This window comes from Bufo bufo, chromosome 1, assembly GCF_905171765.1.
Source record: "Bufo bufo chromosome 1, aBufBuf1.1, whole genome shotgun sequence".
NCBI classification, from domain to species: Eukaryota; Metazoa; Chordata; class Amphibia; order Anura; family Bufonidae; genus Bufo; species Bufo bufo.
In genome coordinates this window covers 790119698-790146458 of record NC_053389.1, presented here as the reverse complement: position 1 = coordinate 790146458, position 26761 = coordinate 790119698, and the positions used below count along the sequence as shown (strand labels likewise).

Here is a 26761-nt window from a genome sequence, read left to right as displayed (position 1 = left end):
TTTGACCTCCCCACCACATCATTGTAGTAGTGACTGTCACACATACGGTTTGCCATGGAAGAAAATGGGGACTACTTACCTTCTCTGGCAGCTGAGCCTCCACCTCCTTCTTGAGCCTCCGCAGCAAGAAGGGACGTAGGACCTTGTGAAGACGACGAATGATCAGGATGGTTTCTTCTTCATTTAAATCCACCTGGAAAACAAGAGCTGGGGTCAGCCAACCATATGCACCCATATCAAACGCCTGTGTTTTCCTGCGGAGCACCTCCTTCAGTCCTGCTCCCATTGAGGCACTCCAGTCTCCATGGTTTGACAGGGGGGGGGCGGGTCATATGGGCCACTGCAGCCAGTGACTGCCTGCAGAGGGGACGTGTCCCCAATGCATCATGTCACTGCTAAGCTCTGCGTGTGACCACATAGGGTACACTAGGCACCACACCTCTATTAAAACGGACATTTGCATCTGCAATACTATGGTGGGAAAGTTCAGGCAGACTTGTTAGGAAGCTGAACAGCTGCTCCCTGATATGGTATAGGTCACTCGTACCTTCTCTCCAGTCATTGCAAAGGGGGCGTTGAACCACTGCTCAAACGTACTGCAGCTTTTGAAGATGGTTGGCAGCAGAAAGTTCAGAAGAGCCCACAACTCCGGCAGCTTGTTCTGCAGGGGAGTCCCGGTGAGCAGCAAGCGACGCGGGGCGACATAATGGGTGTTCAGGACCTGTGTCAGCTTACAGTGATGGTTCTTCATGCGGTGACCTTCATCCACAATCATGTACTTCCAGCGGATCTATACAGGATGTAAATGTGAGGATCCAAGTCATGAGAGAAGGACACTTTCACGTTGTACTACGACCGAGCGTCCTAGCCTGATCGCAGGTCTAATGTGCTGCTAAATCGATAGCATTATATGGACATATGATGCTGTTAGTTCAGATCATTAGACCCCGCTGTCGAGCCAGGACACTTGACTGCCAACGCGCTTGTGTGAAACTGGCCTATCACAGCTAACGCTATGAAGGTTTTCCGACACGCGGCAGCATTTACCTTGGCCAGGATGTGCTTGTCCTTAATAATGTATTCATATGTAGTGAGGAGAACGTTAAACTTGCCACTACGGAGCGTAGGAACAAAAGCGCGGCGAGCAGCAGGAGACCCCTAGAAGCAGAAACAGAGGTTACCTCAACCTATGGACCAGCAGTAGATGGCATGTAAAACGCTTGAAGGACAGTCTGAGTTACTGACCTTGTATGACACCTTGACCACTGATGGCCCCCACTTGTCAAACTCATAAACCCAGTTAGACAGTGTTCTTAAAGAGAAAAGAAAAGCAGAAATCAGTGTGCAGAGTTTTACTGATCAGTCCCATCAGCTGATGGCTTCTGTGAAGCCCTCTCAGTCTGACCACCTTATGAGGAGTAGAGGTCACATAAGGCTTTACATGAGCCAACTCAGGTGCACCAACTTGCAAAGACTTGTAACCCTTGTATCTCAAAAACAGCTGAACATTTTAAATAAAGATAAATAAAAAATAAAGATTTTTAGCCCAAAAAGAGTAAAATGCAGTCCTAAAAAAAAAAAATGCCCCAAAAGGTGTCAATAGCCTTAAGAAGGGTTGTGTCACTTCAGCAAATAGCATTTATTATGTAGAGAAAGATAATACAGGCCACTTACTAATGTATTGTGACTGTCCATATTGTTCCTTTGCTGGATGGATTCATTTTTCCATCACATTAAAACACTGCTCGTTTCCATGGTTACGACCACCCTGCATTCCATTAATGGTGGTCATGATTGCACACTATGGGAACACACACACTAGTCTATGTGCGGTGCCACAGTCCCAGCCACCAGAGAGGCTGGCACTTTTTCCTATAGTGTGCAAGCACGACCACCACCGCTGGTTTACAGGATGGTCGTAAACCATGGAACCGCAAAGTGCACTGCGGTTTTTGCTGCTCCGGATTTCACTCTCTGCATTGCGAAGGAAGGTTTGAAATCCGCAGGATAAATACACGCGCTGAATCTATCAAGTCCTCACCGCAGGTCAATTTATGCTGCAGATTTTTTACGCAGTGTGTACAGTACACGAGTTCTTAAAGTCGTATCCACTTTGCCGGCACTGGATTTGCCGCACAGAAAACCCACAGCGTATTTTCCATTCATACAATTAAAAAAGGGAAATTCCAGACATTAACATTTCGCCTAGCCACAGTATAGGCCATAAACCGGAACCTCCGCCAATCACTATATTGAGTAACCATGAAGGCTGCAGTGGGAAGTCACAGTATTGAGTGCCATACGCCCTGCAAGTCATCTCCACATCTCCCACAGAGTTGTACAGAGCAGATGCCCGCCTGTTCAGCAGCGCTCCACCACGACTAACCTGGTGGAGCGCTGAACAGCCAGAGCCGCCGAGCTAATATTTCTCCCGTGAGAATTTGAGACCTACATGGTGTGGACTGGAGAGGATACTTGTAGATAAGACAACTACTTACGACAGTGGCACTATGATGAGGAAGGGTCCATTGATGCGCTTGTGTTCCATGAGGTATGTAATCAGAGCAATGGTCTGAATAGTCTTCCCCAGACCCATTTCATCAGCGAGGATCCCATTCAGGTTATTGTTATACAGAGAGACGAGCCACTCCAGACCCTTGATCTGAGGAAGGATAAGACGCGCGGTTTGGGGGGTCGGTGAGATCAGGAGCAGCAGAGCACGTACTGTAATGAGCCCTCACACCGATTTACTTACCTGGTACTGTTTGAGGATGCCATTCACCAGCAGAGTAGACTGCTTGTCCACCCTCTCAGTCACGGCATGCGCCACAGCGTAGTAGGACCGCAGGCCGGCCTCTGCCTGCGATATACTGTACTCGTCATCCACATCCTGCCTGGCACTCCTGGGCAGCGGGAGAGTCAAGTCGTGAACCAATGCACAGAAAACAACAAAAACTCTAAACCCCTGCAGAAAGCGGCTGCTAAATATCCCTGGACAGAATGACCTTTTCCTGCAATCTGCACAGTAAGTCAACCCTCATCAAGCCTGGCCTCACTAACCAGTCACATAGACGCATTCTCCACTGCAGATGACTAGGTCAGAGATGGCCATGTTGAATCCTGCACGTAATTATCACTCCACTGAGGAACTCATTTAATGTGGCCAGCAGGTGGCAGCGTCACACTGACCACGAGATGAGATCTGCAGAGATGAGGAGGAGCGTGTGGCGGGGAGAGTATATGCGAGCAGGTAGCTATCCTTGTAGAAGGTAGCGTGGCCATGACGCAGCAACCGCTATGTGACAACTATGGGGAGCAACATAACCTCAAAAAGGCAGGATTACATTTCAACCCATCGCGTTGTGGGCTCGCGTTCTGCCGTTTTTTATACCATGTATTATAATGGACGACGATCAGGAGTGACCTGGCCACTACCGAGTACACCACGGTCACAAGATCACACTGACAGAGGACTAACACCGCCATGTTACAATGCAAGACGTAAGACTCACTCGATAATCTCTCGAGCATAAATTTCCGAAACCTCATCGCTATCTGGGTCAGGAATCTTCTTCTCCTCCACTGCAGGTAAACTGGCCACAGGGGGCGCTGTCTGCTCCTCCTCCTCTTCCTGGAATGAGAAAGCAAATTTATCTCAAACTGCAACATGAAAGAGCAAGGAAAAAAAAATAATAATCTCTTACACACAGAATAATCTCATCTCTCACCTCCTCTTCCTCGTCCGATCCGCTCTCCTCGCTGTCTGATCTCGGCGCAACTTCATATCTATTTAGAATAAGAAATTTATCAGCGCATATTCTGGGAGAAAAATACCAAACACTAATGCGAGTTCTATGGTTAAGGCCTCATGCACACAACCTTTTTCCCGGCCGTGGCTGTATTGCGGCCCGCAAAAAGCGGGTCCGCAATATGCGGGCACCGGCCGTGTGCTCCCCACATCACGGATGCGGACATATTTACTTGAATGGGTCCGCACCGTTTCTGTCCATGCCTCCGTACCGCAAAAAAACAAACAAAAAAACCAATAGAACATGTTCTATTTTTTTGCGGTGTGGACGGATCACGGAAACATTCAAGTTGAATGGGTCTTGATCCTTCCTGTCCGCTGCACGGACGTTGCCCGTGCATTAGAGACTGCAAATTGCGGTCCCCAATGCACGGAACGGACGCACAACAACATGTTTTCATCAGCATGATCAACCCTACCAGTCAATATGCCTGCTTTAATAGGGTTGATCGTGCTGACAGACTAAGTGCCACTTGGGTATAATGGCTGAGAAAAATTAAAGCAACAACCTGATTGGCTGCCAGGCACTTAACTTTTCTTTAATAAAGCTGCCACCACCTTCAAACATACCCAGGATTCATCTCCAGCCAGGTGTCCAGCTGTCCTGCCTTCGGAGCATCTGCACCGGTTAAGATCTTTCCGCTCTCTACATGGATAACTTTGACCAGAAGGTCGCTCATCTGACTGGTCTCATCCAAAGGCTGTGGAGGAAAGTAACTGTTACCCCATGACAGTGGTCGGCAAGCCGCGGCTCGCGAGCCACATGCGGCTCTTTACACACTTTAATGCGGCTCTTCTGCAGGGCTCCAGATGCCATTTGCGACTGGACCCGCCGCCGCAGCTCTGCTCAATACAGCGCGGGCACAGGAGATGATCGTTCTCAGCAGCGCAGGAGGAGTCTCTCCCTCCCCCCTGTGCTGCTGCTGTCCCCGCCGCTGCCAATAAGAAGAGACGGGAGGAGGAGGGGAGGGGCTGTGGCCACTGCGCCAATGAAGAAAACTGACCTGTTAATACAAATACAGGAGGCGGGTGCCGGAATCAAATAGCCGGCACCCGACCTCTATGACAGGGAGCTGCGATCCACTGCAGTTGAGTTAACCCTTCAGGTGCGGTACCTGAGGGGTTAACTGCCGCTGATCGCAGCTCCCTGTCACAAAGGTCGGGTGCCGGCTATTTGATTCCGGCACCCGCCTCCTGTATTTGTATAAGAAACGTTGGTGGCACAGTGCGCCCCCCCCCCCCCCCCCCCAGTATAATAAACGTTGGTGACACAGTGCGCCCCCCCCCCAGTATAATAAGTGCGCCCCCCCAGTATAATAAACGTTGGTGGCACAGTGCGCCCCCCCCAGTATAATAAGTGCGCCCCCCCCCCCCCAGTATGATAAACGTTGGTGGCACAGTGCGCCCCCCCCCCAGTATAATAAACGTTGGTGGCACAGTGCGGTTCCCCCCCCCCCAGTATAATAAACGTTGGTGGCACAGTGGGAAGTGCCAATGAGGGTTAAAAATAATAAAAGAAAATTAACTCACCTCTTCCAGTTGATCAGGTAGCTGCCGGTCTCCTGTTCTTACTTCTTTCTAGTTTCTTCAGGACCTGTGGTGACGTCACTGAGCTCATCACATGGCCCATTACCATGGTGATGGATCATGTGATGAGCACAGTGTTGTCACCACAGGTCCTGCGTCCTGAAGAAACTAGAAAGAAGTAAGAACAGGAGACGATCAATTGGAGGAGGTGAGTTAATTATTTTTTTATTTTTTAACCCTCATTGGCACTGCCCACTGCGCCACCAATGTTTATTATATTGAGGGGGGGCCGCACTGCGCCACCAATGTTTATTATACTGGGGTGTAGGGGGGGCGCACTGCGCCACCAATGTTTATTATATTGGGGTGATGGGGGGGGCGCACTGCGCCACCAATGTTTATTATATTGGGGTGATGGGGGGGCGCACTGCGCCACCAATGTTTATTATATTGAGGGGGCACACTGCGCCACCAATGTTTATTATATTGGGGTGATGGGGGGGGCGCACTGCGCCACCAATGTTTATTATATTGGGGTGATGGGGGGGCGCACTGCGCCACCAATGTTTATTATATTGACCTTCTACTATGCATTCTGTATTCAGAATGCTATTATTTTCCCTTATAACCATGTTATAAGGGAAAATAATACAGTGAATAGACTTTCATCCTAGGAACCATGCGTGAAAATCGCACTTGCTTGCGATTTTCACACAGCCCCATTAACTTCTATGGGGCCTGCGTTGCGCGAAAAACGCACAACAGAGCATGCTGCGATTTTCACGCAACGCACAAGTGATGTGTGAAAATCACCACTCATGTGCACAGCCCCATAGAAGTGAATGGGTCCGGATTTAGTGCGGGTGCATTCCAGTATTTTGAATGCCGGATCCAGCACTAATACATTCCTATGGGGAAAAATGCCAGAGCCGGCATTCAGGCAAATCTTCATTTTTTTTCGCCGAAGATAAAACCGTAGCATGCTACGGTTTTATCTTTTGCCTGATCAGTCAAAATGACTGAACTGAAGACATCCTGATGCATCCTGAACGGATTACTCTCCATTCAGAATGCATGGGGATAAAACTGATCAGTTATTTTCCGGTATAGAGCCCCTGTGACGGAACTCAGTGCCGGAAATGAAAAACGCTAATGTGAAAGTACTTTAAAATATTAAGTTTAAATCCCCCCTTTCCCAATTTTACATATAAAATATATAAACAATAAATAAATAAACATATTACATAGCCTTTTTAGTCACCTTGTCACCCCAAAAAATAGCATAGGACTGTTCTATTATGGGCCGAATGTTTCATAAAATGCGAAATGCACGCAGCTTTTTTTGGTGTTTTTTTTTTTTGCACGGTATTGAGTATCACAATACTTTTTTATGGTGACGAAAGCGAATCAAAATTTTGGTTTCAAAACAACCCTGATCGGCGTAGCGTTGTCACGATACCAAAATTTTGATTTGGCTCCTAAATTTTTCAGTTCAGGAGCCAATGGCTACTAGGAATTTTTTTTTGTCTGGAGCACTGTTCTGTGTGCCGGGCGCCCGCTCCCCTCCCTCCTCTCGGGGGCGGCAGCCTGCGGCTGTCCTGCCTACATGTGTGCCGTGCGGCGCTCAGGCCAAAGGAGGCGTCACTGACTGTATTTTCGGTTTTAAAAATGTGGCTCTCAAAATAAATTTCAATCGTGGTTTTGGCGAGATTTGGCTCAGTTGAAAAAAAAGGTTGCCCACCACTGCCCCATGATAAACAGGAGATATGTGGATGCTGTAACATCCTATAGACGTCTCTTGTCCTTACCTCACCATCAGGCCCAAGTGCAGGCTGCTGTCCTTCTGCGTTCTCCAGTGTCTGGAACATACACGACATACGGTATAACATACGTTTTAGGACACATTTACAGTGATGGTTTCTCAAGCACCTGGTCTCACCTTTTTCTTTTTCCTCCTCTTCTTCTCCTTTAGTACCTGGGCCGCCTTGTGCTGCCTCACCAGCTCCGTCAGGTTTGCCACGTACTCGTCCGTCTGCTGCAGGAGGTAGGCCAAGCGCTTGTCCTTCTTCTGGTCAATCAGCTTCCTGTAGCCCTCTTCATCTTCTGCCTGGAAGGAGAAGAAAGAAAGAACCCATCTTCAAGATCTGCATTACTGAAGCTACATGTGTTTAACCCCTTGGTGACCAGACACACATTCTGCATACATGGCGCTTTAATGGCCTTAACTTTTGTTTGTTGGACTATAAAAGGGGTTTTGCTAAAGTTTTTTATTTTATTTTTTATGATGACTCTGAATCGGTCATTGGTATCTGATCAGTGGAAATACAACACCCCCACCCATCAGCTGTTTGATAAGGCACCAATGCTCACAGTAGCGTTGTGGCCAGCTTTGCCTAGGCCAGTGACATCACTTTCATTGGTCACATGGTCTAGGTGCAGCTCAGCCCCACTGAAGTGAATAGGGCTGAGCGCGATACCAAGCATGGCCACTATACAATAGGCGGCGCTGTGCTTGGTGACCTGAGTTGATATGAGCTATACCTTTTTCTCCTCATTTTATTTTTTATCCTTTCACAATTTTTTTTTATGGGTACATTTGTTAATGTAATTTGGGAGGGGGGACGGGGCGACGACCATCAACCCCATACACCAGAAAACTGACATAAAAGTTATAAAAAGTTTGCAACTTTTTAAAAGCCATTTTGTACAAATTGCTATTTCAACACTGCCTCTGCCCGATTTTAAAAAGGGGCAGGGGCATGGGTCGGACCATCTGCCCCCAGATCTATCATATGGCCACTTTTCTGGTCCAGAGGGTGTGGCAGTTGCAGAGAGCAGAGCCTCTAGGTGTAATGGCAACGCCCCTGTTGCTCCTAGCGGCTCATTTGCATATATTAAACATCACTTTTCTCAGCAATGTCGACACATGAGCATGGGACCAACACAGATGCCTTCAGCTGCCAAGTGCACATGTAACAGGTCAGCCAGTGTCATAGGGACAAAACTGCTGACAGATGCCCTTTAACTGCCTTGAAAGCAAAAGCGGTAAGACAGATCACCACAGACAACATCTATGTGCAAAGGTCAGAAACTACCACGGCTACGGAGAGGCAATAAACCTACCATGAGACGACGCATTCTCTCTTTCTCGATCCTCTCATTCTCCTTCTTCTGCTCTCGCTCGGTGTTGGCGTGATACGTGGCCACAGCCTTGGTCAGTTTCTGGATCTTCCCCGTGACAGAGCGGTGGAACTCCTTGAAGTCCTTGGCATGCTGGAGGATGCTATTTAGGTATTCCTGAAGACAGAGGACATGCCGTGAGAAACCCTGGTGCGGCCACCTGAAAAAGTGACATCTGATGAACCTCTCCTCACCTGGTGCTTCTGCCGCCTCTTGCGTTCCTGCTCAATCTTCTGCTGTTTCTCCAGTTTCTCTGTGATCCTGGCCTCACGTAGAGACTGGCGTTTGCTGCGTTTGTAAGCCTTGGAATTCAGAGCCGTCTCCAAGGCGGTGTCTCTCCTCATACAGACTACAACCTCTTGTCGGAGCTGGAAAGAATTCATGAATGCTTTGGGTCTGTCCAGTTAAGGAAACGCAGTCGCCTACCACAGAGGTCTCCGCTTAGGCACCTACCTGTCTCTGGAAGTTTAGGAGTCTAAGAGCTTTTAGTTCTATAGTAGCTTTGGTCCTAAGGTCACCAGCTAAAGACCCTGGGAGGTTCTCCAGTTCCTGGATCCTGTGTGCAATTCGGGCCTGAAGTCTAATATGGAAAAAAATAAATATATATGGAGACATGTTCTTGCCTGTATTAAACTGCAGCTCCCCTTTAAAGAGCCAGTCAGGAAATGGCGTACCGATATTCACGCTCTTGTAGCACTTCCACAGGATCCAGGCCCCTGGGCTTTTGGATAGGAGTGATACGGTTGCCTTTGGGATGATACTGGACCATAGGTGGAGGTTGGGCTGGCTGACCAGGTGACTGGGTCTGGGGTGGCATGACAGGAGAAGCAGCAGGTGGCACTGAAGGAGGTGCAGGAGAAGGGCGACCAGTTGGTTGTGGAGGAATCAGCTTCAGAGGTGCAGTGGCTGGAGCTGCTGCATTGGCCATGGGACCTGAGAGAAACAGAATAAAGAGGTTATTCCCATGTCCTTTTCAGGATGACTAACGTGCTTTACACGAGACAGTACTGCCTGCGACTCAACTGAATGTCATGGTCTTAAGATGTCACCACACATGACCACTAGTCAAACTTAATCGTTACATACGGCAAATGTATTTTTAATCAAGATTCCCAAAAAGCTCTGCAAATGCAACCTGGTAATTATGTGGCACGTGACCCAATGAAGCGACACATGGGGGACGTATCACCACTGCGGCGACCATGTAACCAGCATCAAACAAGATGTTCACTCTTGGGGACCCGAGTGAGGGACCCGCAGGGGTGGGAAATGAAAGGAGCTGGAAACCCAGCGGCGGGTGATCAGGTAAGTATGCTTTCCTCCTCAGGACTGGCCACATGGAGGAGTCTTGCAGAAAGGCCACCCCTGAAGATGTACAAGCCCTTTAAGTTTACCATAAATGAATTAGTTATGGCACATACAAAAGGGGCTTACACTAAACAACTCTGTGAACCTTAGTCCCCAGGCGGGCAGTATAGAACTGTCAGAAATGACAAAGGGATAGCCCTTCCCATGTCAGCACTATGACCTGCATTGATTATGGTGAACATAGGGTTAAAAGGGTTATCTGGGATTTTAACACACTGATGGCCTATCCTCAAGAGCATGCTGGGAATTGTAGTTTCACAACGGCTGGAGTGGAGTGCGACAGGTTGCCCACCTCTGTCCTAGGGGCTGCTTAGTCCCATTCAAGTGAATTGGGGCTGAGCTGCGATTCCAAGTACAACGGCAATACAACATACAGCGCTGTGCTTGGTAAAAAACGCGGTGACGGAATGCTAAACGGAGCTTTGGCGAGTGCCATGGACCCTTCAAAAAGCTGATCGGCGCCGGGAGTTGGACACCAAACACCGATCTGATATTGATGATCTATCCTGAGGATAGGCCAGCAATATCTAAATCCCAGATGAGCCCTTTCAAATAGCCAGGATCAGAGATTTCCCCACTGTTAGCCATCGGAGGGTGCCGTCAATCACAGCCGTCCCGCATCAGTCGATCACGTAAACATCACACGTGCGCTGATTTACAGGAAAGGGGTTAAGGATTGCCAGGTGCTGTTTTATCCAATACACACTGCGAATAGTCATAAAATCCCCAAATCATACACCTTATTGAGGAGTGTGACGGCGTCCTAGATCTGCAGAGCGAAGGTTTCTTTCCTATGGTCTTATTATAATGGCACTTTAAGATTACACCCAAGACTCCAAGCATGGAACACAGTGGTGTACTAATGCATAGCATCACGTTATCGCAAAATTACCTTCAGGCCAAGGTTTAGGTGGTGCACCTGGGGGATGACCTGGCATTACAGGAGCACCCGAAGGTCCTGGAGGCGGCATGGCTGGTCCAGCCATTCCTACAATGAGAAGGAAACATCAGTCACAAAACCCAGGACATTGAGTAGAGAGTCCTGAGCTTATACCGAACCTTCCGGCCAATGAAGGCGGCAAACAGAACAGAGGGCAGCAAATGCCAGTTCACGACCAGAGCCCTAGGTTTAAGGATTGCTCTCACCATGAGGTCTGTTGTAGCTGGGTGGTGCTGGCCCTGAGACAGGCACAGGTCCAGTCCCGGAAGCTGAAGGTGGAGGTAGTGTTGTCATTTGTGGCTGCATGCCTGGCATAGGCCTCTTGCCTTGTACAGCCATCTGTAGTTGATCGGGTATTGGTTGCCCTCTGGCCAGCATCTTGTACGCCATTATCTGTGCCCGTAACTGATGCAGCTGATTCTGATTGAACGGCGTGGGGCTGCGGCTCGTCTGCTGGGGCGGCTGCTGCTGCGGCGGTGGCGGCTGCTGCTGCTGAGGGTCTGCGTTCTCCATGTTCACCCCTCCGGAACCAGATGGCATTGGAGGTCCGGAGGGTGGGCCATTAGAGGGCACGGGGCTTTGTACATGTTCAGAGCTGCCCAGGGGTGAGGGGTAACCTGTGGGGGAAGAGGACCACAATATACTATGTAATGCTTCCCCAACAGGAACAGTGCAGCCCAATTGGATTTCTTCTGTGACCACATACCTTGTGAGTGCTGGTCCATCGGACTCGGTGGAGGCCCCATTCCAGAAAGACCACCAGGCCGCATAGCCATACCCTTCATCTGGTTATAACGGGGGTCATCCGGCATCGGCTTCTCAGGCATGGACTCCATGGGCTGCAGCATGAGAAAAAAAATAAAATAATAAAGCAATGAGCAGCGTGTAAACCACAAACCGGGTCCTTTTTATCACAGACTCCATAATACTTTTTCAGTAAATAACCACCTTATGCATCTGGTGCATGTTTTCAGGAGGATATCCGCTGGGTCCTTGAGGGGGAATCTGTGGCCCAGGGCTTGGTCCCATCATGCTGTGTGCCGATCCAGGAGATGGCCCAGGACTAGGGCCCAGCATAGCACCAGGGGAAGGGCCTGGCCCAGGGGACTGGACAGGCCTAGGGGTGCCGCCCATAGGCGGATCGGGGGTGGACATTGCTTTTGGTCAAGAGGTTCACTCAATGCTGATCTCTGAAAAAGAAAAGTCGCCGTTAGTCCTATACAGGCACTAAACCAGCGATCAGCAACCTTCGGCATTCCAGCTGCTGGGAAACTACAACTCCCAGCAAGCACACTTACTTGGCTGCTCTAGTAACTACCATAGAAGTGAAATGAGGATTCTGGGAGTGGTAGTTTCCGAACAGCTGGAGTGCCGTAGGTTACTGATCCCTGCACTAAACCATCTATACCACAGGCAATGCTCAATCACAAGGTCTGGGATACCTGGCCCTGATGGCAAGAGACACGTATAAACACGGCACAGGGGCCACGCCACACAAGCAATGCCTAATTACCCCTCCATTAGACAACATACGGGCTGCAGAGCATCTACCGTCAGGCTGCAATCCCCTGCGGTGTTTCAGAAACCAAGTCATAAGACCACGGGGGGGGGGGGGGGGGGGGGGGGGGGGGGGGGGGATTCATTAGAACGGCTGCAAAGGAAGGATGGATTCAGCTCGCACAGGGGCGAGATTTAACATTTAAAGGGGTTTTCCGAGATGTTAATACTGATGACCTATCCTTAGGACAGGTCATAAGTATCTGATGAGTGGCGGTCCGACACCCGGGACCCCCTCCGTTCAGAAGTTGAAGAGAATGGAGATGTATGGCGCTGTGTGAGCTGCGAGAAGACCGTGGCACTCACAGGAGCGCCGCTACCTTCCAAGACCCGGGACCCCGGCCGATCAGCTACTGTTGACCTATTCCGAGTACAGGTCATTAGTATATAAAATCTCAGAAAACCTTTTTAAGGCTACATCCACGTTCATCACTTTTTTTCCCCCTGTGTTTCCATGGTAACAGACAACAAACAGATCCTCTGTAGTCTGGGAACAGATGACAGAACGCGTGACTGCAGGATCATCAGACTACACCGATTGTTTGTTGTCTGTTACCGTGGAGATACATGGGTCTGCACAGAACGGGAGGTCCTAAAACAATAGCGAATATTAAGATTTTCAAAATGTTACACAATAGGACAATTTAAATAATTTTAAAAAAAAGATTGTGAAGGCAGACATAACTTTTAAAGGATCGATCTGATTGGCTGCAGTGGACGCCACATAACCCGTACCACATTATACAGCAGCGTACTGACCACATGTACATGAGACCAGAGAGGACCTATCTCACAGACAAGCTCTCCGCAGCCGCCGGGTGCTCCTACAATCTGCACCGTCAGCGTTCCTAGAGGAATATAATTGACCTTATTCCATAGTACATGGACCGCTGCATCACACCGAGCATACAAATCAAGGCAAGAGAAGAGAAGGCAACAGCGACATCCTCTGCCGCAGCCAAGCCCACGTACCAGATAGAGAGCTGGCCATACAGGTATCCGTTCTGGGGTCCGCAATTTCCCCATTCAGCACATCCGCCTGATGCTAAAAATGCCTATTCTTGCCCGCAAAGCGGAGAATAGGAAATGTTCCATTTTTTTTATTTTTTTTTGCAAAACGCACATATGAAGGCAGTGTGCTGTCTGCATTTATTTTCGCAGCCCCACTGAAATAAATGGGTCCACAAAAAAATGCAGATCGGCTGCGGACCAAAATTACGGTCATGTACATGGGGCTACTTTTAGGCCCCTTTCACACGCGCGTTGCGGGAAAATGTGCGGGTGCGTTACGGGAACACCCGCGATTTTTCCGCGCGAGTGCAAAACATTGCAATGCGTTTTGTACTCGCATGAGAAAAATCGTGCATGTTTGGTACCCAAACCCGAACTTCTGTACAGAAGTTCGGGCTTGGGATCGGTGTTCTGTAGATTGTATTATTTTCCCTTATAACATGGCTATAAAGGGAAAATAATAGCATTGTGAATACAGAATCCTTAGTAAAATAGCGCTGGAGGGGTTAATTTTTTTTGATTATTATTTAACTCACCTTAGTCCACTTGATCGCGAAGCCCGGCTTCTCGTCTGTCTCCTTTGTTAAACAGGACCTGTGGTGAGCATTCATTACAGGAAAAGGACCTGTGGTGACGTCATGGTAAAAGATCATGTGATGACCGGAGTGACATCACCACAGGTCCTGTTCCTGTAATGAATGCTCACCACAGGTCCTGTTCAACAAAGGAGACAGAGGAGAAGCCGGGCTTCGCGATCAAGTGGACTAAGGTGAGTTAAATAATTTTTTGTTAACCCCTCCAGCCCTATTGTACTATGCATTCTGTATTCAGAATGCTCTTATTTTCCCTTATAACCATGTTATAAGGGAAAATAATAATGATCGGGTCTCCATCCCGATCATCTAGCAATTGTGCGTGAAAATCGCACCGCATCCGCACTTGCTTGTGATTTTCACGCAACCCCATTCACTTCTATGGGGCCTGCGTTGCGTCAAAAACGCAGAATATAGAGCATGCTGCGATTTTCAAGCAACGCATAAGTGATGCGTGAAAATCACCACTCATGTGAACAGCCCCATAGAAATGAATGGGTCGGTATTCAGTGTGGGTGCAATGCGTTCACCTCACGCATCGCATCCGCGCGGAATACTCGCCCGTGTGGACGGGGCCTTACACTTGCGGCAGAGTGATCCGGCAATCTGCATGCAAACGGACAGCATTTGTAGACGGATCCGTCTCACATATGCATTGCAAGAACGGATCAGTCTGTCATACGGACAAACGGGTCCGTTTCTATTTTTTTTCATTCACATTTTTAAAAGGTCTACGCATGCGCAGACCGGAAGGACGGATCCGGCATTGCAGTATTTTTAATGTAAATGAATGCCGGATCCGGCATCCAGGCAAGTGTTCCACAATTTTGGACGGAGATAAAACCGTAGCATGCTGCGGTATTTTCTCAGTCCTAAAAAGTCAAAAAGACTGAACTGAAGACGTCCTGATGCATCCTGAGCGGATCGCTCTCCATACAGAATGCATGGGGATATGCCTGATCAGTTCTTTTCCAGTATTGAGCCCCTAGGACGGAACTCAGCACCGGAAAAGAAAAACGCAAGTGTGAAAGTACCCTTAGAAAAATATCAGCGAGACTGACCAACTAACGCAGGGAGGGCCAACCTGCGGCTCTCTGGCAATTGTGAAACTACAACTCCCACCATGCCCTGATGTAGGCCGATAGCTGTAGACTGTCTGGGCATGCTGGAAGTTGTAATTTTGCAACAGCTGGGGGGCCGCAGGTTGGCGATCCCTGAACTAATGTGTATGTCTGCATCCCAACCCCCACATTAGCAGATCAGGATGGGGCAGCTTGATTTCAACATGCCTGAACCTTTTAATAAGCCCCTGCCCGAGAGGCTTGGAGTGGGAGCGGCTTCCTCTCCTCCATCTGTTCAAGACACATGCATGCTCGTCCAAGAACGCATGCATATTAATACGTCAGGACGGATAACAGGCTGACAGCTATGCGATCCGCGTGGCCAGCCTTACATTCCTCCTGCGCAGATAACACGGGTTGTCTACTGTAAAGGGCACCACAAACCCGTCACCAACTTAGGCCTCTTGCACACAACCGTATGTATTTTGCGGTCCACAAAAAAAACGGATCTGCCAAAAATACGGATGACGTCCATGTGCATTCCGTATTTTGTGGAACGGAACAGCTGGCCCCTAATAGAACAGTACTTTGCTTGCCCGTAATGCGGACAATAATAGGACATTTTCTATTTCTTTGCGGAAAGGAAATACGCGCACACGGAAACGGAATACACACGGAGTAACTTCCATTTTTGAAATGAATTGTTCCGCATAAAAAAAAAAAAAAAAAAAAAAACACTGAAAGAAAATACGTTTGTGTGCATGAGCCCTTACAGTCCATCGTGAACCCCTGGCCCAAAAGAGCCGCTGTATACGGGGGCACATTAGATTGTCGGGTGGTCCTGATAAAAGTGCGGGTTCATCCGATGACAATAGTGTGTATGGGGGCTTTTGAGATGAGCAAACCCACCGATCCCTGTAGCAGCAGCTAATTCTCCCTCATGCCGCTGAAATAGGCATGCGCACACCGGCAAGATGCCAACCCATTTTTTTCTACATCTGCATGGCCGTTCCGCGTCCTATAGGCATATGCAGGGCGGGCCTGCTAAGGGGAGAAATGCCAGATGCACGCGGCTGGTATCCAAGTTTTGCAGAAATGAAACTTGCAAAAACGGATGCAGGACACCTAAGGCCTCATGCACACGGCCGTTCAGTGCATTGGGGACCGCAATTTGCAGTCCCCAATACACGGGCAACATCCGTGCGGTGGCCGGGATGGACTGAGACCCATTCAACTTGAATGGGTCTGTGATTCATCCACATTGCAAAAAAATAGAATAGGTTCTATATTTTTATTTTTTTTTGCGGTGCGGGGGGCACGGACAGAAACACCACGGAAGCACTCCGTAGAGCTTCCGTGCCTCCGTTCTGCACCGCAGCTCCGGATTGCGGACCCATTCAAGTGAATGGGTCCGCATCCATGATGCGGGGAGCACACGGCCACGACCGGGTGCATAAGGCCTAAAAGGCAGACTGTCTCCATGGTAACAGACTACAAACAAACCCTCTGTAGTCAGATCAGGCGGCTGTACTCCTCCACTACTTCCTTACACACAGTCAGCGGATGAGAGACGGGGACACGACTGCAGAGCAGACCGTTACCATGGAGACGCGTGAATGCTGTAGACGCAAAATGATGGATTTTTTTATTACATTTTTTAAAATCAAGACAAAAAGCAAATCTGCTCCTCTTTAAATCTTATGTGCAATGGAGCCGTAACAGAGGTTGTCACGTTATAGAGGCGACCCCTTCGGGAAAACATCGCCTATGGCGATCAGCCCGACTTTGCCGGGGGAAGCCGCAGCCAGTCCAGCGGAGACATGTAGTACCGCCTAGCGGTTCAATACCATAAAGGCTGGAGTCCTCCAGAGCGGCCCAGCTTGTGAGGAGGGTGACCCCCTTCTATATGATGTCCAATAGCCATTTCATCTAATGCAGGGGTCAGAAAACGGATGGCTCCATTCACTTGTAGGATAGCTCCACAGATGCCCTGCAGGTTTACGCTGGCTCACATTGCTTCCATTCATTAGACATTACCGCCATCTAGGCACGCCACCGTATTTTCGCACCGCGGAGAAAATAATATCGGCATCCACAATGCAGAGGTGACAAATTAACCCAGAACAAAATAAAAAAGGAAAAAAACGATGGAGGCAGAAAATGAAAATGCCATATAAACGGAGCTGTCAGGTTCCATGCAGACGCCCACGCCGTAGACCGTCAGAAGAACGTTTCATAGGTGCGGGCTGTTCTCCGCCAGCAACGCTAGAATTTATGGCGCGGAGATGGGGGGCGGGGGGGCACTTCCCGGCAGCTCCTTTTAAATGGCACAGAGAGATTTAATTAAAGCAAAGAATCTGATTAACGCCTCGCTATGGCTGTAGCGGGAAATTACTTGCACTTTGATGTCTTGCCTGCGTTAATTACAAGGCCAGGCCGGCCGCGTCCAGGTACGGCACCAAATAAATTCAATTAGGATGGAGGAGAGAGATAAAACGCAATCTGCTCTTCTCAAGGAGAGAGCGCCAGGCATTTCTAGGACAAGACGCCTGTTTCCCAGATGAAGAGGGAGGGGGGAAAAAAAAAAAAAACATAAAAGGAGCTTCAAAAGCAAAATGCATTAATTATTGAAGGTTTTTCATCTGTGCCACGGAGAGACTGCACACATCACATCTAATGCAGCTGAGAAAAGGATCAGGCTGCTTGATCTCAACAACATGCCCAATCCTCTTGCTCCTAGCCACCACTAGGGGACGCTCACCCGCCGCGTCCTTTCTGCCTCCCGTTCATCTCAATGGGACGCAGTGCTGAGAATCTCGGAGAGAGGCGACTTATAGACGCAGCCACGCCGAGAAGGGACGTGTCTTCCCGCAGTCAGCGCGACTCCCATTGAGAGGAATGGGAAGCAGAAAGGACGCGGCCGCCAGTGGGTTTTCCGAAATTCCACAGTAAAACTCACCATGTGTGAAAGGCCCCTAAAAAGGTAATTTCCCACTTATGGACTGAACTAACTCACAGTATTGTGATTTATAATGCAGCGGTCTTCCTGACGGACCTCGGCGGTAATAAGCTGTACTGACGCCATTGTGAGAGTACAGAGGTCGGGCAGGAACACACTGCATTATAAATCACTTGGCGCGTCACAGGAGCAGCGTTCAGTCCGAGAAATACTGCTGACATACGCTGCGTATTTCATGGACTGGATACACATGCATATGGGGGACTTCAGTAGGGAAAGCCGCTCATCTGGCAGCCAAGGAATACACAGAACCTAACTGGGCCATATTCACATAAATTCCTAGTGTCCATGTATCTGCTGACCACCATTCGCCCAACGCAGGCCAAAGAGAGTTTCCTTTTGGCTTAGGTCGGGAGAGTAGACATTGATATGGCGGGGTATCCTGCATCCACTGTATGGCTCCCAGGCTGGAGAATGGGTCATGACCATACATCGTTTAGCCCATGGTGACCAAACGACACCACCAAGGCGAGAAGTGCGGCCATCTGCACGTGGCATATGAACGACCGCGTCGGTCCGAGAGCTCTACCTGCCCATCCTGCACAGTGGAATACAATCCGGTGCTCCCTGTTATCAGCCACTACATGGTGGGTGGTGGTCCTCTGCAGGATGTCTAATGAGAGACCCCTTGAGCAAAAAAAAAAGATTTAAGGGCAACTCCATGATGGAAGAAGAGCGGACCTGTGCAGTATATGGCAGCGAGCAGGAGGCAAGCAAGTTATCCCTGGCACTAAGGATGTTTCTATCTGGCAATGGGACACAGACGCTGTAGAAACCAAAAAGTGCTTAGTCCAGAGGTGGCCATAATACAAGGAGATCTCAGAGAACCGGCGCCACCACCAAGATGGCAGACTGCCTCCGTACAACCTTCTACTGTTCAGAAAGACGGCCACAGATGACACTTGGCTGGAAAAGAAAGGAGGAAGACAGTCTTTCCCATCATTACAGGACAATGGCCCCATTGTCCCAAAACCAGCTCTGTCACCTCCATTAGTCATCCTCAGGGATTGCTTTCTGTGAACGTCGAGGACACGCAACATCCAAGGCCTACAAGGCTGGCACGTGTAGTCCAGTAATTCTCTGTGCACTCTGTGTACGTCTGGAAAGGTTCCCAGCACATGGGCACATAGGATGAGCCTGACCTCTGGAATCCCCATGAGAATGGATGGGCTGCAGCGCTGATTTAGCGCTGCACTCCCTTCACAGCAGTGTCACCCACCACCCTGCAGCAAGGCCCCATTCAAATGAATGCACAGCAGTGAAAATGTGGAAGGGGGCACAACAACAAATCATCACTGCAGACCCTCCAATTCTGACAATCGGTAGGGTTGCCAGAGGTCAGACCCCCACCGGTCATCCTGCTGAAGAACCACCACTGGAAATATAGAGTCTTATGAAGAAAGGCAAGATCCATCAGCATTACATTGCCGTCAGGTGCTGCGGGAAGGGAAGAAGTTTCCCCCTAACCACATCTTGATTTTGAGAAAACGTCTAGGTCAGGGCTGTTCAGAAACGACAACTCCCAGAATGCTTCATTCACTTCTATGGGAGTTAGAAGTGCAGCCGAGCATGTTTGCATGCTGGGAGTTGTGCTTTCACAGCAGATGGAGTGCTGAAGGTTGCCGATCCCTGGTCTAGATGGTTCAGATCAGAAGACAGCACTCCACGTCTATTTCGAGACCTTTAGAAAACAACTCAAAAAGTTGGGCGACGACAGCAAACTTCTAGGCACTTGTCCCCAAGGAGTTGCTGGAAGGAGCAGGACGTTAATCACTATGGACAATTTTTGGTCAAACTAGCGACCAGCAGAAGAGGACAAGAACAAGGATGGGGTCCTGCAAGAATTTTGGCCAAATGCCATAAGCAAAATCATAAGGATAATCGGTCCAGTGCTGCACCTGGCAAGAACGTCACCCGAACTCATGCCATCTGATGCCTGAAGCCACCACAGGCTGATCACTGGATTATTATGGACTTTTTTTTGTTGTTGTTGATTTTCATTCATTGGGTACAGAGGACAATATTGGCACCAGGCGGGCAAGACACACTCAGACCAGGGGTCCAGATGCACAGCAGAAGTCAATTGAACTCAGAAACCATGAGGAACCATCTAGGTCTAGGATTATGTTCCAAGTTCAAACTTTGTGGCCAACAATGCCACCCATTCCTACAGCATCAATGCCAAGGCGCCCTCAATACCCCCACAAAGGTGGACGCAGTCAGGCCATCCCTTTATACCAATCAGTGGGTCTGAAGTGCCACGTGGCATACAACACGCATCACTTTCCTGCCCCCTTACCGGGGCTTTACAGAGGGATTCAGAGCTCTTCAGGTTAGGGTCATTCCTTAATTTAAAGAGGCACATCACGGGAAAGACTTCTATTAGTGCTGCCCATTTAACGTTCGCTGTCAACCTAATGTGTAGAGGGGGCTTCCTGTCTCCAGGACGTCCAGTGCCGGGGACAAACCAATGACACCCGTTTCTCGCTGAGGGTTGCCCCCTCTCTCCTTAATAAACCAATCACTAATAAATGTACATGGGGAAGGGGAACGCTCCCATATCTGAGGGTTTGGCCCATCAGGGTCAATCTTGTGACTATAACATATCCCCCACACCGGATAAGCCTGATAACCGGTCAGTATACAGCAGTCTAGGCTGCCCCCCCGATCCGGCCATATATCGTACCTCCAGGTACAGAAGCATCGATATGAGGGACGGACCAATCACTGCAGATGTCAGCAATGTCTATGGGCATCAAGGGAAACCCAAAAATGTAGGGACCTGCAGCAAATTTCAAGATTCATCATCAATCACCCGGTCCCTGGGCTAGAGCCACAAAAAAGACTGACCCCCTGGAAAGAGCGATATCCAAGTGTGACAACAGTACAAAGTAGCCTGCCCCCTGTGGGCATCGGCAGAAAGTGGCACGATGCCGCCCCATGGAGGGGATCAGTCAATTATTCACATGGTCTGTAGGCAAACCATGACCACCCTCCTCCCGAAAACAAGTGCACAGAGCAAGTGTACCCCAGAATTCCACAATCCTGTACAAGGTATGATGGAGGACAAGATGGCAGTGCCACGCGGGGCATCATATTCCACAATCCTGTACAAGGTATGGAGGAGGACCAGATGGCAGTGCCACGCGGGGCGTCATATTCCACAATCCTGTACAAGGTATGGAGGAGGACCAGATGGCAGTGCCACGCGGGGCGTCATATTCCACAATCCTGTACAAGGTATGGAGGAGGACCAGATGGCAGGGCATCATATTCCACAATCCTGTACAAGGTATGGAGGAGGACCAGATGGCAGTGCCACGCGGGGCATCATATTCCACAATCCTGTACAAGGTATGGAGGAGGACCAGATGGCAGTGCCACGCGGGGCATCATATTCCACAATCCTGTACAAGGTATGATGGAGGACCAGATGGCAGTGCCACGCGGGGCATCATATTCCACAATCCTGTACAAGGTATGATGGAGGACCAGATGGCAGTGCCACGCGGGGCATCATACAGAGGATGAGCAACGACGCATCCCATGTTCAGAAGCATCCACTGCTTACTGTGCGCCATCCCATAAACAACCATGCCCATCAATGCACGATGGAGACTTGCCAGGCTGTGCCCACAGCCTCCTATCAGTTTACACCTGCCATATTTAGAGACTTTGGGTCCAGGAGGTGCCCGGCAATGTCCTCCTACCAAAAACATCCTTACCCAGTAAAATGCCACCATGCCTCATTACCACAAGCTGCGAGGACTGGCCGCCCGGCATGAAGACGCCAACCTCGTCTAATAGATAGTTACCCTGGCCGGGAGCACCACCTGATCTAGTCGGTCTCGACAGCCTGTGCCAATGGGTCCAGACCGGACAGCAAGTTATAGAACCGTACCACGGGGCAGCACACATCTTCCCATTCATGAAGCACAGGCTCACACTGGCACCGACGCATGCCACCCAGTACACAATCACTGCACTGTGCCCAGATCCATACTCAGACAGCTGGCAGACCTATGTGCCCGATAACAGGGGTCCATCCATTGACACCCATAGGAGGGCGCTCAGCGCCAAAGTGACCATCATAAGAAAAGTTTTGCCAGGGAAGGGGAACATAGCAACTCGCCCCAACCTAAGGGGAACCACGGAAGAATACGATGTGACATCTGAGGTCAACATCCATACAAACACCATTGACTTCTATGGTCGCCCATGAGGCAGGGGGTGGCACAGTGCCTCAGGGTACCCACACCCAGGGGCTGGACTAGTCCCCGGAGCACCCCCGCCCCTCACGGGTCACAGCCCGCACCCCTCCACTGCTCCCCCCCAGCACCCCGATACCTGGAGCTCCTCGCTGCTATCAGGCCCCTTTGTCCCCGCTGCGCCTCCCACTACCCGCCCACTTCATTCAATGACTGCCCGCTCCCCTCCTCCTCCTCTATGCCCGGGCTCCCTCTGGCCGCATAGCTCTCCCCGCCACCCGTCCTCACCTCTCCACACCTCCGGCCGCCACCGTTCTCCGGGACTCAGCCAAAAGCAGCCCCTTTCCCGCCGCCAACACTGCTCAACTAAGCTGCTCTCCCCTCCCCCTCTGCTTTATATACTCCAAATGCGGCATGGACGTCGTGACGTCACGGCGTGGCTCCTTCTTTGTCCTATGGCAAAAGAATGAGCTTGAGGGCTCCTTGGGTTGTCATGGAGACGGCTGTGGGGGGAAGGAGCCGCCATCTTTAAAGAGGGCAGATGCCACTTTTTGTACTAGCTTCTGTTTATGACTGCAGGCTGTCTTCTGCGGTGATTTATTAGGAAAATCAGGAATTAGTTGTGTATTCTCAGTCATTAACATGTTCAAATGGAAGAACTGCATGGTATTTGGTAAACTTGAGTCACATGAGGTGTCATTCGAGAATTCTGCATATAGATGATTGTTCACACACGAGTCTTTTTGGTGTGTGTGTGTTTTTTTAGTTCCACTGATTTCTATGGTGTTTATGCGAGGCTTATGGAGCATGTGTATCTTACTCTATGACTGAGTGTCCCGTCGCTCGAAACGCGTCAGCAGAGTGCTTCTTAATTCGCTTTTTCAGCTTGTGTCTCTTGTTCAGTGGTTTTACGGCCTTGCAGGGGACTGCAGCCGGCCCCGCACACCCGAATCGGGCCCACCAGAGTACCAGGGTTCCTCCGATGGGCCATAGTGGGCCCCAAAGGTCCAGGAGACAAATCCCATTTGGAGCCAGTCACTTGCCACTTTGATTCTAAACTTTATTGATGACGTAGAGGTTTGGCCCCTCTAGGGGACCCCGGTCCGACACTGAGCCCCTCTGCAGATGATCACGCAGTGGTCGTCAGGGTGGAAGGGGATGGAGCACTAAATCAGCACTGCGAACCCCTTTATGGTCAGGATCGGTGGTGGCCCCAGAGGTCGGACCCCACAATCATAAAGTCATGGCATATCCTATGGATATCAGATGGACACACCCTTTAAAGGGGTTGTTCAGAGGACCTGCCTGTGATCAGCTGGTTGCTGCAGGTCCTTCAGCCAAAACCATGGGTCCGGGAGTCTTGCGGGCCGCCACACAAACGCTATGACATGAGGCCCATGCCGTATAATACGCGGTCGTCCTCCAGGGATGGCGGTAAAATAGAATAGAAAAGGGTAAGCGGCCATTTTACACCAACTTAAAAAACGGTCCAGTGGCGGTTAATGTGCCGATACCATGAACCCGTGTAGACACCGTCATGCGTCCGTTTTTAATTTTTGTCACTATTCATCCTTTTTATATGTTTTATCAGCACTTATGTATAACGATGACCCTCCCCTGGAGCAAGTTCATAAGTGAACACGTGTTTATTGCAGGACTGTGCCTTGTGTTTCTCTCTTTCACTTTTCCTCCCATCACTTTTTTTCTTTGTTTCCAGATAGAATGGACCAGCCGGCCTAACCAAGATGGCGGCGCCAGCCTCAAAGGCGCGGGTCACGTGACACCGCTGGGCGGGCCGAAGACTGGCGATGGGAGAAAAGAGGGGGCGTGGTCTCTCATTCATTCGCCGGATGCGGCGTCTCAATCTCGGCGAGGCTTGAACCGCACTGGGAGACAACATAAAAATAAATAAAAGGGCGGCGCGTGCGCAGTAAGTGCTCCACTGCGGCGGACGGGGATCACGTGACCGGCCTCCTATTACTTGACATGATGGAGCGAGCTGCGCTGTGCTGGGATAGTTCCTCCTGGCAGCCGCTGTGAGCTAACTTCCATGAGTTGCTTGCACCCCCCCTTTTTTTTTTTTTTTTTTTTTTTTTTTTTTTAAAGGTCGTAAGCAATCAAGTTATGCCAAGCCAAGGGCATCTTTATTCTGGGTGCACTCCTGGTGCCAGCTTCAGCCATTCACAGTACTCACATTATACACTTTTGCTCTGTGAGAAAGGGAAAATGACCAGTACGTACCATAAAATGGCGTCCATACTGGTTGTTGCCTCCGGTATCCGTGCTCTGAGTGAGGTGCATAAAGACATTTTGGGGTCACTTAATAAGGGACCTGCAACTATTCCGTTTTTTGACCGACCGGGCAACCATATTTAGTTGCACTGCCGGTTTTACGCTCTGTTTGACATTTGGGCGTGACTGTGACAGGGGCGGGAAATTTACTAACATTTATGCCTGGAATTAGGTGTAAATGTTGGTGGAAAACTACTCCGGACGGGGGCCCGAGCGGTTTTTACACCAAGAGCATGACTGCGGTTAATTTATGAGGAGGCGCATGCGTAGAGGGGGATCTAAGACCAGCGTAAAAAGCCATTCTTAGTGACTGACCCCCATGGCGTGATGAGTTGAGGTGCTGTTCACATCTGCGTTGGTTAGTTCCATAGTCCTGTTACCGTAAAACAATGGAAGCGTGCAGCCCCGACGTGACGGACCCCGCTGACTACCGGCTTGCGTTATGGTGTCCAGCATTTTAATGCACAAAACAGGAGGGGTGCGTTGTCCTGCAATTTGTGATGGAATCTGCCACGTGGGCTCCTAAGGCCGCGTTCACACGTGTCAGTGTTTGATCAGTGATTGTGAGCCCAAACCAGGGTTGGAGCCTCCACAGACATAAGGTATAAGGGAGAGATCTGCACCTGTTCTGTTTAGAGCCGCGCCTGGTTTTGGCTCAAAATCACTGACCGAACACTGACGTGTGAGTGATGCCTAATGGAGCCTCCAATGCAGAGGTGATCACAGTCTTTCACGCAGTCAGTGTTCGATCAGCGATTCCCTGGGTGGAGCCTACACAGAAATATGGTAAAATGGAGAGTTCGTAGGAACACTCGTTAGTGGTGTAAAGGTGCGAAACGCTCGTTCATCGGGCAATCACATCTTTCATGTGGTCACAAAATCGTTTGCTGGCAGCAGATTGTGCCGTCTAATCATCTGCTGCCAACAAATAATTATGTATGGGGATTTGCGATGGCATTAGTGATCACCGCTCCTCATACTGTGGAGGAGATCACTGCATGTAAATACAGAGGTCTCCTTCACTGACGAGCAGGCGAGTGTCGGGAAGGAACGCTTCCTTCCAGACAATCGTCTGCTAAATATAGCAGTGAGGATGAGCTCAAGAAGCTGCAGACAGTTCTGACCTCATCCCTGTCCAACAGCTTAGGCCTGTTCACTGACACTTGGGGACAGGACATTGACACTGACACGGGGTACAGGATAATGACGCTGACACTTGGGGTACAGGATAATGACGCTGATACTTGGGGTACAGGATAATGACACTGATACTTGGGGTACAGGATAATGACACTGACACGGGGTACAGGATAATGACACTGATACTTGGGGTACAGGATAATGACAGTGACACTTGGGGTACAGGATAATGACACTGACACTTGGGGACAGGACATTGACACTTGGGGTACAGGATAATGACGCTGATACTTGGGGTACAGGATAATGACACGCTGACACTTGGGGTACAGGATAATGACACGCTGACACTTGGGGTACAGGATAATGACACTTGGGGTACAGGATAATGACACTGACACTTGGGGTACAGGATAATGACACTGACACTTGGGGTACAGGATAATGACACGCTGACACTTGGGGTATCAGATGACACTTGGGGTACAGGATAATGACACGCTGACTCTTCCTCCTCTCTGCTCTGCTTCTCAGGGATTATGATCCTGAATACAGATGATAAGATCTTCAGTTGAATCTCATGAGAAGACATGAAGTACAGAGAGGACGGACAAGACAGACTGTGGTAATGGAGACTGCATACAAGAGCTGCTGCTCATTACCACAGTCGGTCCTCTCTGTACTTCATGTCTCCTCATGAACTCCATTACTACAGAGATTCAGCTGAAGATCTTATCATCTGTATTCAGGATCATAATCCCTGACAAACAGAGCATAGAGGAGGATGAGGCGGCTCTTTACCTCCGTGTCCCGAAGTAACTTGTCCTCCTGTGTGATTAGGACAGGTTTTGTGTGTACTAATAGGGCGGCGGACATTTTATTTCTCCTAATGATTGCTCCCCAGACAAAACAAACCGTTATAACTAATGAAAGGTATTTGGGAAAATATTTATAATAATGTAATGTTTAAGTATTTTCATTTTCTTAATTGCTGGAGAACTCCTTAACCTTAGACCTGGGCTAGATCTATACTGAGGCGCTTATGTTTCATTGATGT

The 26761-nt window shown here is 49.5% G+C and overlaps 1 protein-coding gene across 3 annotated transcripts in view; it reads right to left on the bottom strand.

Moving 5' to 3' along the window:
* The window catches only part of SMARCA4 (SWI/SNF related, matrix associated, actin dependent regulator of chromatin, subfamily a, member 4), a 33525-nt gene extending 10872 nt beyond the window's left edge, over window positions 1-22653 (bottom strand). For 2 of the 3 annotated variants that reach the window (XM_040414970.1, XM_040414968.1), the window contains exons 1-20: window positions 22561-22653; window positions 11772-12013; window positions 11530-11662; window positions 11030-11440; window positions 10776-10871; window positions 9190-9448; window positions 8969-9095; window positions 8710-8883; window positions 8459-8632; window positions 7275-7442; window positions 7144-7194; window positions 4379-4509; window positions 3729-3786; window positions 3513-3631; window positions 2756-2903; window positions 2499-2662; window positions 1246-1312; window positions 1048-1158; window positions 548-790; window positions 80-193 (exon numbers count right to left, since the gene is read on the bottom strand). In XM_040414970.1, the coding sequence (XP_040270904.1) occupies window positions 80-193; window positions 548-790; window positions 1048-1158; window positions 1246-1312; window positions 2499-2662; window positions 2756-2903; window positions 3513-3631; window positions 3729-3786; window positions 4379-4509; window positions 7144-7194; window positions 7275-7442; window positions 8459-8632; window positions 8710-8883; window positions 8969-9095; window positions 9190-9448; window positions 10776-10871; window positions 11030-11440; window positions 11530-11662; window positions 11772-11978 (2955 nt within the window). In that variant the 5' untranslated portion in view covers window positions 11979-12013; window positions 22561-22653. Of the gene's footprint in view, window positions 1-79; window positions 194-547; window positions 791-1047; window positions 1159-1245; window positions 1313-2498; window positions 2663-2755; window positions 2904-3512; window positions 3632-3728; window positions 3787-4378; window positions 4510-7143; window positions 7195-7274; window positions 7443-8458; window positions 8633-8709; window positions 8884-8968; window positions 9096-9189; window positions 9449-10775; window positions 10872-11029; window positions 11441-11529; window positions 11663-11771; window positions 12014-22411; window positions 22448-22560 lie in introns of those variants that run through there. The other variant, XM_040414969.1, reaches the window with a different exon arrangement.
* Between the last annotated feature and the right edge of the window lie 4108 nt (window positions 22654-26761).